At 47.0% G+C, this 20,718-nt stretch overlaps 1 protein-coding gene across 2 annotated transcripts in view; it reads left to right on the top strand.

Annotated features, from left to right (window-relative positions):
* Nucleotides 1-16,226, top strand: part of LOC146856957 (uncharacterized) — a 52,555-nt gene extending 36,329 nt beyond the window's left edge. Inside the window, exons 3-4 of one of the 2 annotated variants that reach the window (XM_085646783.1) lie at nt 3,929-3,989; nt 15,993-16,226. In XM_085646783.1, coding sequence (XP_085502909.1) covers nt 3,929-3,989; nt 15,993-16,108 — 177 coding nt within the window. In that variant the 3' untranslated portion in view covers nt 16,109-16,226. The remainder of the gene's footprint in view (nt 1-3,928; nt 3,990-15,992) is intronic. The other variant, XM_085646782.1, reaches the window with a different exon arrangement.
* Nucleotides 16,227-20,718: the final 4,492 nt, after the last annotated feature.

Genomic DNA, 20,718 nt, shown 5'->3' with positions numbered 1-20,718 from the left:
TGACCTTCAAGTTTTGCTCAGGAATAAACTGCCAGATAGCGCCTAAGCTGGTAAAATGCGCTCTTGGCCAGATCAGTGGTTTGTCGATATTGAGGTTGAAAGATAAGAGTTTGGCATTATCAACAAAAAAAATCTACTATTTGGGAAGTCAATCCACCATCGAACAAGCAGTTTGGATTCTTTTAGGGAGATGAAAGTAACTCTTTTGTTCGGGCGATGATTAGACATTCGCCTCTGGAGATTTTCCGGTGTATTGAATGGCAAGAAAGTTTCCTTCAGAGGCAGAATGTTGAGCCAGGCCAGGGCTTGGTGTCATCAACATGTTGATGACGACGTATCCTGCAGCTTCGAAGAGTAGAACGCGTGGCTCTGGATACGTGGCGCCCTTGAAGCAGGCCGACGTGGCCAGGTGCGGAGTTACCCGTTTTAACTGCGTGGGTTCAGGTTGACAAACAGCAGTGACCTCCCGTGTCCAGGTATCGGGCGGGAGCGCGTGCGCGAGCCTCCGCCGGTATCAGAGGAGCGTCGTGTGGGAGGGAGTGTGCTGATAATGATAGGAGCATTGCTACAGCTGGGGGCTTTGCAGACAACGTGCATTGATTGTGAGAGGGGCTGTGCGTGGAACAGTTGTACTGGGTGAGAGAGGGCTTAACTACCATGCGCATTCAGGTGTGTGTGTGTGTGAGAGGGCTGCACAGCCAGGGAGGGATTGGTGCTGTGGGCACTCGGGCATTGGCCGAAGGGCCGGTGTTTCAGTGCCCTCTGTGGGCTGTTTTTTCCTCCCTTCCCAGTCCACAGAGGGCACTGGACAGGGATAGTAAAGCAGCCTCGCTGGTCAGCCATGTGATACGGCTGTTCAGCGATTATCAGCTGTGGCCTTTCCTTGACCCCCTGCCCTGCCAAGCAATAACGCTGTTTGTGGGCTGGGGAGCGGGGGATTGTGTGCCAGAATCGGCCTCCTTGGGGGCCAGGTGTTGCTCAGGCCATTGAGCCATTTTCACCTCGGCCGCCCCGGGGCCCAGGCAGCCCAGAAATAGTGTTTTCATTTGACACGTCGCCCACAGCCCTTCTCATTCAGGGTATAGTGGGTGAGGAAGAATGGGTCTCGCTGCGGGGGCCAGGCAGGGCTCCGAGGGGCCAAGCTGGGGTGGGGCGCTTAAAGCACACATGGTTTGGAGCTAGCAAGGTGCGTGCCAACTCGCCCATCTTTCTGTCCTTGAGCTGAGAGGCTGTGTGGGAGCGCTCACGCCACTCCTCACACCTGAAGAAAGATTACGACAGCAGCAGCAGTTTGTTATTTAGAAAGATAACCGGCTTGCTTGTCTTTCTTTTGGTGCGCAGCAGGGCAGGCAAATTGTGTGCGGAAGAGGGCCAGAGATGTCATTGGCCTGTCATGGGAGCACGAGACCCTTGTGACTCCACAATTACCATGCAGGGTGTTTTTGCCTCGAGAGAAACGACCAGGAGAGCCACAGCATTTACTGTTACATTTCTGACTGTGGTGTGTGCAGGGAAGGGCCCTGCCAATGCTAAGCACTTCAAGTAAATACAGCCTGCCATTGAAATGTCATTTTATGCTGTCTTATATTAAAGTCTTTAACTTTGCAAATAAAAAACTCTGATCTGGTTCTCGGCAAAGACTGTAAGAACCCTTACAGTAATTCAAGACAATCAGGCAGTCTTCTTTTACATTTCACCCGTTTTGGATCATGTTGGGGTATGCTCCCTTAACCTGTAGTAGTATTGCTCTTTCTCTGATGAGTTTCTGTAGTTTTGGCTTTCATGTAATATGAGTCTTGTAAAATGTAACTTTAGAGTGTGAATGGGTGTTGAGGATGGGACATGATTTAGAGCTGTGGAGCTGAGACTGAAACCAGTGTATGTCCTTGTCAGTGCTTTCCACAGGGTCAGAAAAGTATCCAAATTACATGATCATCTATTCATTGGCCTCTCTGCAAGTAGAGAGAGAGAGAGAGAGAGAGAGAGAGAGAGAGAGAGAGAGAGAGAGAGAGAGAGAGAGAGAGAGAGAGAGAGAATTGGTTACATGGGGGCCAGTGGGTACCCCCTTTCCTGTGTGTTCCCTCCTTATCCCGCACTCTCTCATCCATCCCATGTCCACTTCTCTCCCTGTTAGGGAGATCAGATGGAACACGTGCCCACTGCATGGCTGACAGCTCTGGAGACAGAATAATGGTCACATATGGACCAAGTGAAATTGTGATTCTATCAAAATTATGCGGGTACACAGCTGTGAAAGCACAGACCCCACCAAAGAAAAAAATGCATAGTTTGATGTGTGGGTAGAGGGGGTGCCACCAGTGATTGTTGCACAGGGCCAGGTGATGATGTGAACTCACACCATCTTCACCTCGAATGTGGGCCACTTTAATCGACAGTGCCCCGGCCAAATTGTGATCCCACTCCGACCCTGTGCAGCACAGCTAACTGCCAAGCGCATTCAGTGTGTGTCTGTGAGAGAGAGAGATAGCTGCACAGCTAACTGCCATGCGCATTCAGTGTGTGTGTGTGAGAGAGGAAGAGGGCTGCATAGATAACTGCCACACGCATTCAGTGTGTGTGTGTGTGTGTGTGTGAGAGAGAGAGAGAGAGAGAGAGAAAGAGAGATGGCTGCACAGCTAACTGCCTCGCACATTCAGTGTGTGTGTTTCAGAGAGAGAGAGGGCTGCACAGCTAACTGCCACGCAAAATCAGTGTGTGTGTGTGAGAGGGCTGCACAGCTAACTGCCACACACATTCAGTGTGTGTGTGTGTGTGTGAGAATGGGCTGCACAGGATCAGTGTGTGTGAGGGAGTTCTGCAGGTAGCATGATCATTGTAAGAGAGAACTGTGCAGGTCACAGGCGCGAGCACCGCATGCTTGTGTTCGGGGACAGAGAATGGAACATGCATTGTTCGTGTGAGGGGATTTGCAGGTAAAAAGGATGTGAATCCTGTTTGTGAGAGAGGGCTGTTTATAAAGCAAATACCGAAGCTTTACGTTCAAGAGAGGACTGTGCCGATAACAGGATCACTGTGTGTGAGGGGACTAGCGCAGCGCTTAGTAGGAGGGCTGTTGAGGTAACTGGCGGAAGCATTGTGAGTAAGAGTCTGTGTGAGATGGGCAGTGCACCTGTCATGGATAGTGCATGCGCGGAGTCCCCATGAGTGTTATATACCTTGGGGAAGATTTACAAGCCCCTTGCAACACTTTTGCGCTGCCTTGCGTCACTTTTGTGATGCAAAGGCGGCGTGAAAAATGCGGCAAATTTACAACGTGACGCATCTAGTGAGATGCGTCACATTGTAAAGCCCTGCATGAAATTATACCCGCGTCAGGTATAATGTATGCAGGGTAGGCGTTCCCACGCAGGAAAGCCTCGTAAAAGTGACGCAGTGAAATTTACAAGGTTTCACTGCGTGACTTTCAGGATGCCACTGCATCAAAACCTTACGCCTGCTTGAAGCAGGCGTAAGGAGTGACACACGGTGTATTGGAAATAGGCCACAACACGCATTGCTGGAGTTGTGTCGTGCTTGCGACACAACTCCAGCAACGCGTGACTTTTCCGCCAACAGATGCGTCATAATTTCTGACGCAACTGTCAATCCTTGCGCCATAGTTCACCGTATTGTAAAGATGGCGCATCTATGGTGGCGCAAGGGTTTTTCACGCAGGCGCAGGGAAACTGATGCATCTATACAGATGCGTCAGTTTCTTGTAAATCTGCCCCCAGGTATTTTGTGAGAGAGGCAGCTGTGCAAGACTGCAAGTAACAGATGGACGGCATGCATCTTGTGCAGTTAGACGTTTATTAAGTAGAATGTAACAAACATTACTTAAGTGATGAATATCCCCTTCTGCGTTGATTTCATTTTGAGTAGGGCCTGAAAATCACCTCATGTCTTCCTTTTCTTTTTCTTTCCCCAGAGAGGTGCCCGCTCTCGCAGGACCAGCACAACCTCCCGCGCGACCACCAGAGAAGGTGAAGGCGAGTATAATCCCAGCCCCCCTTCTAGGTACCCTGGCTGTGTTTCAGGTGCCACCGTGTGCCGTAAGTGACCGTTGAACGTCTCTCAAGGGCAAGGTGCACGCTCAAAGGTCATGGGAGCACGAGAGCTCCTTGCGCCCCTGTACAGAACACAAAGCCCCTTTCTCTTGTTGAAGCCGAAATGAGGCGCTGTTGTGGCCGACGAGCTCTCTACTGAACCTGTCACACCCCTACGTGCCCATGAAAGTAGTGCCGCTCTGCTTAGCTGGTATTAGGGGTGCGCACATTTTATTCTTATGAACATAGGATGTGCCTCTCAAAAACGACTGAAAATATGTGACTCTTGCAAACTTTCAAGCAATATGGGCTTCCGTCTGAAAATCGTGGGTACTTTGTACGCTGGTGTAATTTGCGTTGTCACTCACTAGGAAAACTTAAGCAAGGTAAAATGATCACGAGTTACTGGTGAGATAAGGATCCGACTTCCTACAAGAGCAAGCATTAAAAATGCAATAGGTCTCGCCTTTTATTAAGTTAAAGCCATTTGCTTTGCTATTCAATTCCATCAGCAAAGCAAATGGCTTTAACTTAATCAAAGGCGAGACCTATTGCATTTTCAATGCTTGTTCTATTATGTGGTGAAATCAGTGCATGTTCCTTTGTGGTATTCAATAAAATGCCATACATTAATTTTCAGTACTAAATAAATTGTGAACCATGTCACCATTTCTGGAGCAAAATGCTGGGTGCTGCTTTCCATTAGGAAATAAATCACTACACATTACATTTTCTCGCTGGGTTAAATAGGGCCCATTCGGAGCTGCTAAATGTCCTATGCCATATGTGTCTAGCTAATCCAGCCCAAGTCTGTCTTGTACATTCTGATACATGTAGTCATTAATTAACAATTGAGAAACAGGAGTACAAATGACAGTGTAAAGAAAAAACTGCGCTCCTCCTACATAAGGGCCGAGCAATGATACCCAAGATGGTGTATAGAGTTCCAATCTTGACTTCACAAGCAAAATGCATCCTGTTTGTAGAAAGGCCTTGGGGTTGGACGAGTCAATCTTAAACACAAATTCTAGCTACTTGTGATCAGTGTACGCCAGTCAAAACCACAAGGTGCCGCTCTCAGGTAGTAGTGTAGCTTGTGTGGAAGCTTTTCTGGGTGGTAAAGAGAAATGCCTGCAGCACGTCTAAACCCTTACTGATTTCTGCGGCACCGGGACACAGCCCTGCTGGGAAGCTAGAATGGCGATTGGAGGCTGAGTGAGACAGCGCTAAGACCCGATCGTTGCAACAAACTTTTTGAAGGCTTCTATTTCACAAGTGCAACGCTCAAATAATTACTGGAAAACAGTGTCCCTTTAAACTATACAATAACACAAAAGATTTGTAAATTTCATGTTTACCCTTGGGACAACTTTATACTATAATAATCCACATTTGTAAAGCGCGAACAATCACCCGTAAGGGTCTCTAGGCGCTGTGGGCCGTCGGGAAGATTAAGCAAGCTATTGCCCAGAGTCACATGGTGCTGGGCTAATCTGCCGCCGGGGATCGAACCGTGATCCCCAGATTCAGGAGTCAGTCGCCCTGGCGCCACACCTCTGAACAACAAGCGTTTATAGTTTCCCAATTCAATGGTACTCACTACACTCGCTTTCGAAGGATGAACGGCTGGATGTACCCGTCAGGATTTGTACGCGTGACCAGGACTTGAAGTGGGAGGAAAAACTGGGGGTGGGGGTCTCTCAAAGGGGCGTGGTCAATGTAGTTAAGGGGTTTGGCTTACAAGTCTGTGCTTAGGATAGTGTGATGCCCGGCTGGTATTTTGCTGCTTCTGTCATTGCACCCAGATATATAATGCAAGTAATATTACACCTGCAGCTAGCCAAAGCTATTGGCTTTGTCAATGGTCACTAGTTGCATAAGCAGAAACTATGACTTAGTTGAATATAATATGACAATCCATCAGTTCTGAAGTGATGAAACTGTGAAGAACTTTAACGAGTCTCTTCGAAGTTACCCCAAAGACAGTGAAGGGTGGTACTGCTGCAGAGTTAAGGTTTTTTTTCCACTCGGAGGGTGATGGCAAAAATGGAGAGCCTGATAGGGACCCGTCTCGACACCTGCTTTTTAGAACTGCCGGTGCTCTACAACAAACAAATGATGGACGGAATGCTGACAATGCAGACATTCTCCCCCAGTCAAGAGACAACGGCAGGACCCGGCCCACTTAAAGGCCTGTGCATGACCATGGTTTAACACGGGTTTCTATAGTGGATGCATTAGTGCACTAAGCAACCAGACCTGGCATTCAATTACTCAGAGAAGGCAACCACTGCTCATTCTCCTCTAAATGGACACTTGTTCCCACTACTAAACAAACCCGCACAGCGATTTCCAGGTCTGCTCGCTTCACAGTCACCTGGTGAAGGACCAATGTCACACAGCGGCAAGGGTGGTCAGCTGGAAATCCCAGCACTGAGTAAGTTTCCAGCTTGTCTTTGGAGACTGTAAGCAGCTGATATAACTATTAAGCAGTGTCAAAACACCCCTGAACATCGGATGGTTTATCAAGATTTCTTTTTAGGTGAGGAAGGGGGGGGTGAGGCTTGATGTGTGCATAAGTGCCTCTCAGGCAATACTTAGCATGAGTCCCTTCCCCTCCAAGAACACACACCCCAAAGAGATTTTTTTTAAGTTGGCAGAGCTGCATTTCATGTTCAGCGGAATACTGAGAATCATCATTTCTCATCACTGAAAAGAAGGGAAGTAGGTTTTGAAAATAACACAGTTTAAACAAACTGGAGTGCTCCCAATAAAATACATCTATATTATTTAAAATAACACCACTAATGTTTCAGGGCGATCATGTCCGTAAAGGAAAGCCATTTGTGTAACTGCATAAGCACTTAAAGAGCGTTGCAACTGTTCCAAGACTATTTCTATACCATTGCTGTGTAACGTCTCTCTCTACACTGACATAACCGCTTTACTCTCCCTCAGAAAGTGACATATGACATAAGGCATTGAAGTATCACACACGAGGACACTGAAAACATGCAAATGTCACACATAGACTGAAAACTTGGCAACTTTGGACAGTGAGGGGGTGGGGTGCCGTGCAGAGGGAATACCTTGTACCAGTCAGATCCTGGTTCAAGACTGACTCTTCGGCTTTGAGCCCTGGTTTGCAAGTCCCCGTCTCAATACCTCAAGGACTTGTAAATTGTTTGGACACAGGAAGTCTCATGTAAACAAAAGTCCAGGGCCGAATTACTTAAATCACAATCTGATGTCACTTTGACATTTTCTCACCGACTGTAGAATATTTCATCTTTATGAGAAACTACACGTGCAACTGACAGAAGATATGAGTGACAGCACCTCTAGTTTTTTCAACACATAGTTCTTCACTAGACTGCGCTTACTTGCAAACTCCGACATGTTCATGACACCATGAGCACCTCTCCGGGCCTACATTTAGTGACGGGTGCCATCCAGACTGTAAACTCAGGAGAAACCTCGTCCAAATATCCCTTAATACCACAATCAATAAACAGAACGCGGGTCCGGTAAGATGGCAATCTTTAAATTTGGCACTAAAGTAGAGCAAACTACAGATCAGACCGCCCCTTAAAGCAAGCAACTAGAACACTTCCCTTGAAGCTTGCTCCTGCGCTGCCATGTTCGGATAACTGTCTTACAGTAGACATAAAAGAAAGACTAAATCAACAAGGTTCACAGAAGATCTTGGGAAGGTGCATTTATTTGTATTCAGCAAGCAGGGGGATTGTTGACTTGACTGCACAGTCCAGGGGTCCTTTATAGGCCTAACACACAGGGCAGGTTATGGAGCCTGTCCCTAATGTGGTTGTCGCCCCCTCTTATCACAGGGTACGGATGACTTTCCTTCATAAAGAGAGTAGCACAGAAAAAAAAATGTTCGAGTCACTTTGATAGACATTATATACGCATCAAACTTGTTTTTTCAGTATGACAATCTCGTATTCAATATTATGCTGTCCCCTTGCTCACTAATGGAAGCTAACACGGATGTTGAAATCTCGTTGTATTGAGCAGGCCTTATATGCGACATCGTGGATGTTAAGGGAGTATTCACTCTCAAAGATGGCCGCTCTAAACACTATTTGCAAGAAAGATTGTCGACTTCTATCACCACGATTTCTACTAAAGTTAAACGGTCATGGCCTTCCATCTTTGTCACGTGACTCATTCTGTTCGCTTGCCGACTGAATTATTACCCAGGGCATTACGTTCAATGGACCACGAGTGACTTTGTTTTGTTCCATCATGAGTAAAAAAAGCCAAGTAGCGTTTGTGCGTCCCGCTGTACCAGCCTTCCTGACAAAATTCAAGAAAGATGTGGGGTTTAAAGAGGGGCCTAACATAGATATTAAGGTGAGTGTTGTTTGGGAAGTAGTGATCTGCAAAAGGAGGTGAGTTTTAGCATGGGTCTGCACGGAACATAACATAGCTAAAGGCTTAAGAAAGAGGACGGCCAAGTCGACCTTAACACAGGGAGAGATTGCACAAGGAGAGGAATAGTGGCTCGAGATTATAACCCACATGAACCAGCGGTACGCTTCGGGTGGCAGGGGGAAGTAGTACAAGCAGCTGTGTCTCTGAGAGAGACAGAGGGAAGAGTCTACCTGGGGAGAGAGACAGACGGAAGGGGAAACAAATAGTGCTTACCCTGTAATTAAAGGCCATAGTCTAACGCCGCCAGTAAAAGATCAAATCCCGGTGGGCGGGGCCAAAAGTGGACAGGGCGGCAACAAGGAGGGACTAAGAAGCCTCCTTTACAATGAGAAGCCTGCGTTTAGCCTAAGCTATGACGCAAGCCAATGGGAAGAGGTGCGTTGCTTCAAGTCCCCTTTCTCGACCATATTGATTTCAAGAAGCTCTCGGATGCTGAGAGCAGCATATGCGCGCTGCTATCGCCAGCCGAGACCTAAAAACCTGAGCAAGGTATGAACTCACATAAAAAAAATAATCAAAAATTACAGGCAACACTCAGAAGCACATTCGAAAAGCTGTAGACTCTGACCTACAGTTAGGTAAATAATGGCGGAACTCTGCAAGACTACTCTCGCATAAGAGAGTGTGACGTGTACATACCCAGGTGCACTGCCCTTCTTGAGTAGTACTTGCAAGAAACTCTACTTATTGAGTATAGCAAACCTAGTTATTTAGCCTTTCATGCATATTACCAGCATTCATGACTAGTGCGTGCCCAAGTGCTTAGCCCTTCCCGAATATCGGTTTCTGTTCAGGCCCTCCTCACTTGGTGAATAGTACCATCCATGGATACTCCATCCTTCATGGATTGTGCATGCCTAGGGACTCGGGCCCAGACTTACTAACATTTGGCGTGATGCAGTAAGACACCTTGTTGGGCTGTGTTCATTGGAGAGAGCAGGAATGCGCCATAATTTCTACGATATGGCACATTCCTGCTATCTCTCTGCGCTGGCGCGCTGACAACTGCCTAGCGCCAACGCTGGGACCCTTGCAGCATGGTACACCTTACTGCTCAAAAACAATCCTCAGAGGCATTTTCCCCTCTTGATGTGCGCTGCAGAATGCAGCACACGTAGAAAGAAGAAATAATGAGGAGAAATAAACATATTTCTCCTTGTATGCCTCTGTTGGAATGGCATAGCTTTTTGACGCATTCCCAGGTTTGCTACCCTGAGTAAATCTGGGAATGCTCTAACATCTATTGGTGGATGAGTGGGAGTGCCCACACTCCACTCAAGGAACGCCTTCCCAAGGCAGAGTAATGCAAGGCAGTGACTTGCGCTGCCTTGCATTACTCTGGGTTTACTAAGCCACATGGAGCCACAGAAGGTGGTTTTGTGTTGCTTAGTAAATATCACTTAAATCCTTGAGTTGCCATGTATGACACCATGGCAGCACAAGGGCTTAGTAAATATGGGCCTCAGTCTTTTGTTCACCGCCAAGGTAGTCTTCCCTCTCTAAGTAGAGTATATTTTGGTACTCGGCTCTTCATGAATAGTGCATGTTCAGGGTGCTCAGCCCTTTGTGAATAGTGGAACCTGAAACGTAGGCCTTCATGAGTAGTGAAAACTGCGGCGCTTAGTCCTTCGTGCGTAGTAGATGCATAGTATGCTTAGTTCATCGTTAATAAAGAAGGCGTAGGTGCTTCATCCTTCCTGAAGAGTGGTTGTCTAGTGTCCTGCACCATTTGTAAAAAGTGCATACGCAGGGTGCGCTGTCCTTCATGAATACTGCACACACAGGCACTCAGCCCTTCCTGAATAGTGCATGCCCAGGGTACTCTGCCCTTCATGAATAGTAAATTCCAGAGTACTTAGCCCATGGTGAATAGTGAACACTGAGTGTCTAGCCCTTCCTGAATAGTGCATGCGGAGTATGCTTAGCCTTTCAGTGAATGCCAGTTGTTTCATCCTTCATGGCTAGTGCTAACCCAGTGTACTCGGCCCTTTGTAAAAAGTGCATTCCTCAGGGTACACTGTCCTTCATAAATCCTGCATACCCACATAAACAGCCCTTCGAAATAGTGTGAATACAGTGTACTCGGCCCCCGATGAATAGTCCATGCCCAGTATACTCAGCCCTTTATGAATAGTGCATACCCAGGTACTAAGGAGTCTTTCATGAATTCTGCATGCCCTATTTACTTGGCCATTGGTCAATAGTGCTTGCCCAATGTACTCTGCCTTTCATTAATAGTGCAAACCAAGGTGCTTATCCCTTCATGAATGCTGCATGGCCATTGTTCTCAATCCTTTGTTTAGACTAAACACCCAGGCACTTCACTCGTCATTAATACTGCAGGTCCTGGTCATTTCTGAAAAGCGTACACCCAGGGAATTCTGATCTTTTAAGTGCTGTATAGGAAGTACTCAGTCCTTCCTGAACATTGTATGCCCTTTGTAGCTAGCCCTGTCTGACTAATGCTTGCCTAGAGTACTCCCCGTTGAGTATTGTACATGCCAGTGGTAGTCGGCCTTTCGTGAATATTGCATGTCTGTGGTACTCTGATCTTCATGAATAGCCCATCTTTCACGTAGAAGACTTATCCTTATTAGTTCATTCCCAGGATACTCTGCCCTTCGTAAATTGTTCAAACCCAGAGTACTGAGGCCTTCCTAAATAGTGCATCTGTAACACACACAGTTCGTCATGAAAAGTACATGACGGGTGTACTTATCCTGTGTCTGCTTGATCCTCTACTGGACAAGTTATCTGATATTTTGTTGTTTTTCTTTTCTTTTCTTTTCTTTGTTCCAGCAAAGCTTTGCAGTTCCACAGTTAAAGGTTTTATTGTCGCCTTTTTGGCCTTTTTGTGTTTGCCCAATCAGCCTTCGTTATTGAAATTACCAGTTGTGGCAAGATTTCTCCAAGGACTTTCTTCCATGTGCCAACAAACGCCTTTCATGGGCCTCAATGGGACCTGTTAGACCTGGCACCTTGGCGTGAGTCTCCCTCCCACTTTTTGTCGCTGTGCCTCATGTGTTTTGCTGGTGTTCGCTGCTCAGAGCACTGTGCCACTGCCAACCAGTGCCACAGTGCAAGTGCTCCCTATTTAAAATGTATATGTTGGTTGGATTTCATGATTTACCTACTTGGTTTACTGTCAGACCCCAGTAAAGTGCACCAGGAGTGCCCAGGGCTTGTAAATACAAATGCTGCTGGTGGGCTTGCAGCACTGGTTGTGCCACCCACAGAAGCGGCCTAGTAAAATGTGTCTAAGGTCTGCCATTGCAGAACCTGCGTGCAGTCTGGTACTGTCATGCTGACTGGGTAAGTGCACCCACTTCCCAGTCCCTAAACCTTCCCTTAAGTTCATATTAGTCACCCCTATGGTAGGCCCAAGGGCAGGGTGCATTGTAAGCATAAGGTAGGACAAGCCCTGATGTGTGTGGCATGTCCTAATAGTGAATTACAGCCATTTTCGTTTTTCACTATTGTAAGGCTACCTGTTCTCCATAGGCCAGAATGGGCTGTTAGAATTGTTACATCCTATGATCCTAACAGACCCAGGGAACATGGTAGAAAATCGAGTTTAGTATGCCTGAACTCAGAATAATAAAATACATCTTTTAGTAAAGTTTATTTTAATATTCTGTGTTTGCAAATGCCACTTTTAGAAAGTTGGTATTTCATTGCCTAACCATTTCAGCCCGCCTCTGCTATGATGTGTATCTGCCTATCTGGTTTGTGTGAGTGACAGGGCTGGGGAAACCCAGAGGGGCAGGGCTAGGTAGCCTGGTGGTGAATAGAGAGATTTACATCCAGATGGGTGGGAGGAGTACACCTGGACTCTGAATAGGGCTGTGCTCTGCCACCACAATGCTGGCTCCACCTCCTGTGGAGCGGCTGATGTCTCTGCCCTGCACCCTGAATAGAAAGTCAGAGTCATGTCAACAAAGTGCTCAGGAACTGGTTTGGACTGGGCAAGGGCCCCTCTACCCCAGAAGAACAAAGGAATTAGGGGTATAAGTATTGGGACCCTGGTCCCAAGAAATTAGATCCTGCTTGACAAGAAGAACCTCTGCCTGAGGAGAAGGAACTGGGAAAGCTGTAAGGAGGAGTACTGTCCCTGACCTGGGGGATTGGCCTGCAGTGGTTGCCTTGATGCTGAAAGGAGAGGAGAAAGACTACAAAGACTTTATTTCAACTTGTGTTTAAAAGATCTCCAAGGCCTTGTGCTGAGCTTGCCCCTGAACGAAGTCCCAGGACCAGTGGACTTCACCCCCCAGCTCCCCAGAGTTCTTTGGAAGTGCCTGCTGCTGTTGTTGGGCCTTCTGAGGGACTGCGTGTCGCAAGGAGATGGAAGCGCGACTCAAGAAGGAGAAGCGTGCCGCCGTCAGAGCTGTTGTCGTCGCACCTCGCAAAGGGTGTCACCGCTGCAGCATCGCATCGAGCGGAAGTGTCTCGCATCATTTCGGAAGTGTCTCGCAACGCCGAAGAAGCGTGTCGCCATCGCAGCCATCGTAGCTGATGCATCGCACCGCATCAAGAGAAGAGTCTCGCATCGAGGAAGAAGCGTGTCGCCATCGCAGCCATCGTAGCTGTCGCATTGCACCGCATCAAGAAAAGCACCTCGCATCCACGGAGAAGCATGCCGCCGTCGAAGCTGCTGTCGTTGCATCGCGTAAAGGGGTGTCGCCGCTGCAACATCGCATCGAGCGGAAGCGTCTCGCAAACGTCGGAGAAGAGTGCCGCTGCCAAGGCCGCTGTCGTCGCATCGCGTAAAGGGTAACGCCGCTGCAGCTGACGCATCGAGTCGAGTCTTCTCGCAACATCGGAGAAGCGTAACGCATCCGGAAGATCTTCACGTCTTTATTTCTTTGCACCAAAAACTTCATCGCATCAGCATCGTTGCAACACTTTCGTTGCCCTGCGTGTCGCATCTAAAAGGTACATTGACTTAAAGTGTCGCATTTAAGAACTGTCATTTAATGGTCTTTTGTAACTCTATATAAAGAATCCTTATTTTTAATATAAAAACCTGTGTGGTGTCCATTTGTAGTGTTGTCACTTGGTTACTGTATGTGTTCACAAATGCTTAACCTATAACGCTCTGAGATAAGCCTTGTCTGCTCGCGCCAAGCTACCTAGAGGGTGAGCAGGGGTTGTTTTAGGACCCTGACTAGAGGAAAGGTTCCCTGCTTGTCACAAGTACCTACCCGTGCCAACCAGAGAACCCGGATTCTAACAGGACCTTCACTTGGTCCTTGAAGTTTCTAATGTGCATGCATTTCAAGCTCACGCACAAGCTGTTTTCTGCGACGACTCACCACCAAGATGGTGATTCTTAGCACAATTACTGCTGTGCAGTGTATCAGTGAACTGCAGGTACGGTCAGTGCAAGAGAGGCTTCATCGGCTTGGCCAATATAAAGCTTTCAGGTTTTACATGGTGTATTGGAAAGTACTAGGAGGATGACCAGAAGGTTTGCGGTGTTTGCCAGTGCTAAGACGGGGAGGGTGGTGCATAAACAAACCCTGTCAAGGTGGATCACCCTTTTCATAAAGATGCTATGCACTGACCAAGACGGTCTATGGGCTCATTCCACCAGAGCCCGGCTGCATCAAGAGCATTGGCGAGGGAGTCCCTTATCTGCCATGCTACTATGTGGGCCTCCGTTCATTAGTTCACTAAACACCACTGCCTCAAAAGACAAGTCCTCAGAGAAGGCCATTTTACCCACCCTGTACTGCATTACATTTCGGTGTGAGTGTGCTCCTCTGACCCTCCATATTTCGGGAGGTAATGTGAGGGGCTTCAATCAAAACGTGAGGAATATGAAGTTAAAAGTTTCCATCAGAAGAACAAGTTACTTAGGTTCTGTAACGCTTTTTCTTATGGATACTCAATATAGTTGCAGATTCCTCACCACCCTTCTTCCCGATCTGTGGAGTAGACTGCTGTGATTGTGATTGTAAAATGGTCCCAAAGTATAATTGGCACACGGCCATCCCCAAACTGTTGATCCTTGTCTGACGGCATGGGAGAGTTCAAGATAAACTGAAATCAATATTCAGGGGCAGCACTTATATACAGCTCTGCACCATCACTTCCGTAGGTAGTACGAGGCCACTATCGATCCGATGGTACCACCTACATGCACGCATGAGCAATTTCTTGAAAGAAAATCCATTCTGGTGCCTGGGTGTATTCAAAAGGTGAGGAATCTGCAGTCAGATAGAGTATCCACCAGAAAGAGTATTACCGAAGGTAAATAACTTGTTCTGCATGAAAAGTGTATGCTCGGATACACTGTCCTACATGAATAGGGAATGCACTATGTTCTCCCCCTTTGTGAATAGCACATACCCAGTGCACTTATCCCTTTGTAAACTCTTAGACTTTTATTAACAGTGAATGCCCAGTATATTCAGCTGTTTCTGAACACTAGACACGGCCGGCACCGATTGGGGATGGGAGGGCGGGTGTTGGTGGGGGGAGGTTAAGGAAAATTAAAATAATTAAAAAAATATTTAAAAAAAAACAAAACTTACTGTACCGCAGTGTCTCTTCTCCATCCCTCTTTGCTCAGCACCACCAGAAGGATCAAGAAGCACACCCAGGCTCCCTAAGCCAATCACAACGCTGCAATGCAGCGTTGTGACTGGTAAGCACCCAGGCTCCCCTAAGTCAATCACAACTGTGATTGGTCTGAGTGCCACAATTCGGCGCTCAGCCAGGGAATAGGAGCCTGGGCATGTTCTCCACCCAGGCTGTAATGCAGCCTGGGTGGAGAACATGGTAATTGCGCATGAATGTTTGGCCGGCCCCAGACGGCTGGCCAAACATTCATGCGCACTAGCAAAGTGTGCTCGTCGCTACCCCATCTCCTGTGTCAGAGCAGCCCTGCCACGTCCTGCAGAGCTGCCGCAGCAGGATAAAATAAAATGATAATAACCTCAAGTTATTATCATTTTATTTTTCCTTTACTTCACTCTGCACAGCAGTGGGGCGACTCTCCTCCGCCTTAGCGTAAGAGCCGCCACTGGTGAACACTGCATGCCCAGGGACTGAGCTTTTTGTGAGGAGTGCCTGTCCCATGGATCAGTTGTCTTCTGTTATCAGGCAGGCTTAGATGGATTCAGTGACAATAAATTCATTGGCCAAAGGGTGATTTTGGTTAAACTATAAACTTGATTGTATTGCCCCCCTCGCTATCTGTTAAATGGGAGGAGAGAGGAAAACCTGTGCCATCTTGGTTGGTGGCCTGTTCCCCATTTTATGGCATTGGCTGGCTCCCCTCCCCAAAAATTGTCTTTGTTAAAAGTGAGGATAGGTAAATCGATATTTCGATTTAGGTGTACAGCTGCTAATACTAGTGTTTTCTCTTAACCATTTTGAAATTCAGGGCAAATCATTTTATGGCCCAGTATTTGAGTGTCCTTTTCTGTCAAAATTGTAAGGTGGTCATCATTGCGCATGTTCATATGTTCCTCTCTTCCTCTGCAGGTGGTAGAAACACCCCCGCATCCCACCGGTCGGAAGAGGGCCCATGTGATCCTGAGAGAGCTGCACTCACCATCCAGGCGCATTACCGAAAATACCAGCACCACAAACACCAATAAGACTAACATTTTTATGGTTTAAGCTGGGAAGTAGGCTATAAGAAGTCCTGCACTGAAATTGCCTCAACTGTGGCACTATCTGGGCGACCAGTAAAAGAGGACTCTTTTGTAACAAAGACTCTATTTGAATGAGTATTTTTGGAAATCACAGTCTATGCAATGCTGGTGTTGGATTGCAAAGTTGATGGTGTACTTTCCATAGGGTATGAACTGTGATATGTGGTTCTATCTGATGGGGAAGCGCCTGGCTGGGTTTTCAGTTGTATTCATATGTTGACCCTACAGAGATTAGATATAAGCTGTCTGATTGATTTTTTAAATTACAGTGGGTGAAGGGTGGCAGGCATGTGGGCCCATCTTAGTGCTCTCTCCTAACTCTGTGGAAATAGGACATAATGGGTTATTGGTGCCTGAGGTGAGCCCTAAGACTGAAAGGCTGCAGGAGATCTCTGTGCTTGAGGCTATGTTAAGCGGGTATTTAATTAATATAACTTGCAAAAAAGGCACACTCAAGGGAGGAGGGGGCAAGGGTTGATAATTTAAGTGAGCTTATAGTGACTCTTCTTCATAACTATAATTTGGTTCAAATTTGTTTCATTTCAGAAATGGGACTTCTACCTTGCTCGTCATGGCCGGGTCTACTGCTTTTCACTCTTTTTTCTGTTAATAGGAGATTGTCACGTTTTCCGAGGAGATGCTAAATCAGTGAGACATTTACTGTCTCAGGGTTGGAGTGCTTACCCTTCTTCCAAGCATGTTCTCATCCAATCAGACTCAGCTGTTTTCATTTATTTTTGTGCCAGTGTTCTGCCATTTCTGTAGGTCTGGCAGCATTGGCCCAGGGACTCTGCCTCATCACAAACCCGGTGGCTGTGTTGCAGCGTAGACGTTGAGGCTCAGTGTCCTTATTGGCCTGGAAGCCTATTCCCAGTGTTGGTCTGGTGGCAGTGTCAACTTAAGTCAACAGTCTCCTGTGCAGAACCACACGTCACAATGTTTTTAGTAACTTTTGATCCGTTTGAGCTAGAATCAATTTATCTTTGTTAAAATCAGCAGATTATGCAGCAGATGATGGATTATGTAACAAATGCGAAACCAATAATTATGTGGAAAATATTGCAACCTCAGAATCGCATAGGTCCAGTGGCCCTCTCTTTCATTCATCGTTATACAAAGTTTTGTTTTCCATTTGGTCAGTCCTCCCTTTGGAAAGGAATGCAACTGTTTCCTCCCTTTGTTTCATTGAGAACAGACCCATTGCAAGACCGGACTCTCCGTGGGGGATTAACCCCAGCCTGGGGCATAACATAAGCAGAATGCGATGAGGACACCTATATTCCCCCAAAATCATCATAAATAAATCTGATTTATAACATCCATCATGCATCAAGGCACAAATCTGCGATACACGTGGTGTCCACCCACTATTTTAAACAGGGTGGACGCTGTCCACCCTGCCAAGAAGTTGGGCCCAAGTGAAATGTGCTGGATTTGTCCCAGTGTCATTTTCCGACACCGGGACACGTTCAGCTGCGCCTGCCTCAATGTCAGCTTTCCTTCCGAGCAGCAACGTGCAGGACTGAGAGGGTTTTCTTATTTTCACCTCCAACTTGGCCCAAGACAAAGGCCTGATTTAAAGGGCTATCGGCCCTCCTTTTGGTTGAGTAGCATCCTGGCTGGGAGCTATCTGAAGCCTCACACCTAGATGCCAAAGCAATGGAGGAAAAACAAAGGCACACAGCTTGTTATCACTTCACAAGCACTTAAAAAACACTACGATTTGCAAACTTTTGACTTTGTTGAATCCCCGTAAAAAAGAGATATGCACGCACTGTAAAAACGTCAAATGGATCGGACAGTAAGAGTATTTAAATGAATAACAATCTAAATATGACACGTTTTTTATTTAATTATTTTATACTGCTACTTATCCTAATGCAGGTTGTTAGAGCACTTTACATCAGTGGTTCCTAACCTTTGGAATTCTGAGGAAATTGGTACCATTTGAACCTCAAAACAATAACGTTACTGAGGTGGAAGAACTAGTGTTCTTCAGAGGTGGTCATCATACCAGCATCCCATTCACATTATTTTCCTCTGCAGCCTGTCTGTGAGGCACTTACAATCTTTTTCCCTCCACATCATTCTGAAATCCTTCATTTGCATTGACAGCAATGCTATTAGTGAACTAAGAGGCAAGTCAATTGTCATAAGCACCCTATATTTGGCATAGATTCTCATATTACATAGGGCAACATTGTAGTTTACTAAATCAAACACAAGAGAAAAATGTGTCGAGGATAACACAATTTGGTCAAGTGTGGAATTTGGGATTGATCCCAGGTTTTCTGCTTTCACATTGTTTAGTTCAACCACTTGAAGGACATTTTTTTATTTCTCCTGTTTCACATCAAAGGTTAATGCTTTGTCTTTAATTTTTGGTGGATGTCATTGGAGCACTGGCAGCGGGCAGAAGCAACATGCAAGTCATTATCATGTGCATCGTATACATGGCCTAGATTCTTATTATCCATGGAAAAACATTATAGTTGATTAAGTCACTCAAAAGAGTTATCTGCCTACCACTCATAGCTAAGCCCCAGTTAAGCTTCTACCTATTGCTGCATCTTTGTGAAAGTGCAGAGTCAAATGTCTGTATGTTACACTTCTCAACATGAACTGATCATTTCACGTTTGGTCAGTACTACAGATTGATGTGGCACTTATTTGCCAACTTGTAGAAACTTCGTCCTTGTTTCTTCTCTCATCAACACTGCAATTGTACATTTTCCCTTCATATAAGGGCTGTCCCGTGTAATCCTGCTTGCTCCTTCATTACCCAAATATTTAATCCTTGTGGAGAAGTATCTAAATCCATCACACCATAACAAAAAGGGATTTCCAAACATTTGACATTATGGGGCATATTCTCAAGGACCTATCGCCGAGTTAACAGCCCTTTTATTTGCAGCCAAAGTCGCGATAAATGTATCGCCCCATTCACAAGCTGGTGCAAACAGCTGATATTACCAGTTTTCCAGCGATAGCATCGCCAAAAAACATCGCCACGAATGACCCCGGCAACTGTAGCTAATGAGATGCAGAGTAGGCGTTCCCGAGCAAAAAGCCGAGAACAACACCACACCTCAACATTCTCAACAACCAGCCAGAACGGAAATAAGATCACAAAACATGCGATAAGGCACGTTAGCAGCAGGAAATTAACACCTGCTCTGACCTGGTGCAAAGTCGGACGACAACCTGAACCATCAAAGAGAGCCCAGCCCAGAGCCACACCTGAAGACCGACAGATGCCATGGAGCCACTGATCATGCAGCACGGAGCCCCAACAGGGCCACAACACCCCCCGCCACCACCCCCAGGACTGCTACCCCCACCTCCGTACCCCAACCCCCCCCACAGGCTGACGGTACCAACACAGCGGACAACCAACATCCCTCCGTAGACAAAGCCGTTGGCTGTGCTGCACATGTTGGCCTCTGGGACCTTCCAACCAACAACTGCCAGAGTCGGAGGAGTCTCACAGCCAGCCCTATCAAAGTTCATCACACCTGCCCTGGCTGCCATCATCAGCTTGGTACCCCAGTACCTATACGTCCCCCACAAAGCGCAGGAACAGCTGGAGACAAAGCATGGACCATACGCCATAGCTGGATTCCTACACGTGTTAGGGGGCAATTGAATGCACACATGTCCTACTTGTGACCTTGCCGACACTGCACACAAGTACCTCAGCAGAAAGCACACGCATTTCATCAATGTGCAGGCAACAGTGGACAACCTGGGAATCGCCACCAACGTCGTCGCCAACTACCCAGGCAGTGTGCATGACTCCTCCTTGTACCGACAGTCCATTATCAACCAGCGCTAACAGGATGGCACCCATTGGCAAGTACCACATGAACACACCACACTCCCCAACTCCACAATCATGCAACTCATAACTCTGGGAATGCACACGTCACAGACTCACATCCAACATGCCCAACCACTAGACACGACAGCATAACTTACTGTGGCAACCTGGGCTAGCCATGTACATGAGCCATCAACATCATGGCACCTCAGCCACACAATAGCGGAATGTGGGGAGAGGTGGGAACCAGGCATTTGCAACGGAGGCAAGTGACCCATGAATGAGAAGGTACACAATGCCAAGTGTGGCCGAGATGTGCTGGACAGACTGCAGTATGCAGACCACAGATATATCCATGTCCACATTCACTGCTGGTGTATGGAGTGTTGTGGACAGTGGACGCAAGCATGTCAACGCTGGCAGCGGGTAAGACCTTGGATATGTAGCTTTGTCGTCACCCACTCAATACGTAAGAGGAGTGGACTGGGCCGTCGTACGGAGGTCCAGCGTGGGGTGTGAATGATAACTCCGGGGCTCTGGCCGTGGTTCATTGCAGGAAATGTGCAAATGCATGTGTATCTGTCGTGGTGTGGGCCAACTTTGTGGGGTGTAGGTGGTCCCTGAACACCCACGTATGTGATCTACTTCGGCTTCCATGAGCTCTGACCCCACCCGCACCTGTTCGGCCACCTCCTTTTGGCATTCTGACACCTGGCATTGGAATGCGATGTGT

Source organism: Triturus cristatus, chromosome 3_2 (genome assembly GCF_964204655.1).
Source record: "Triturus cristatus chromosome 3_2, aTriCri1.1, whole genome shotgun sequence".
NCBI classification, from domain to species: Eukaryota; Metazoa; Chordata; class Amphibia; order Caudata; family Salamandridae; genus Triturus; species Triturus cristatus.
The sequence above is the reverse complement of the archived record's forward strand: the minus strand, read 5'-3'. Positions and strand labels throughout refer to the sequence as shown.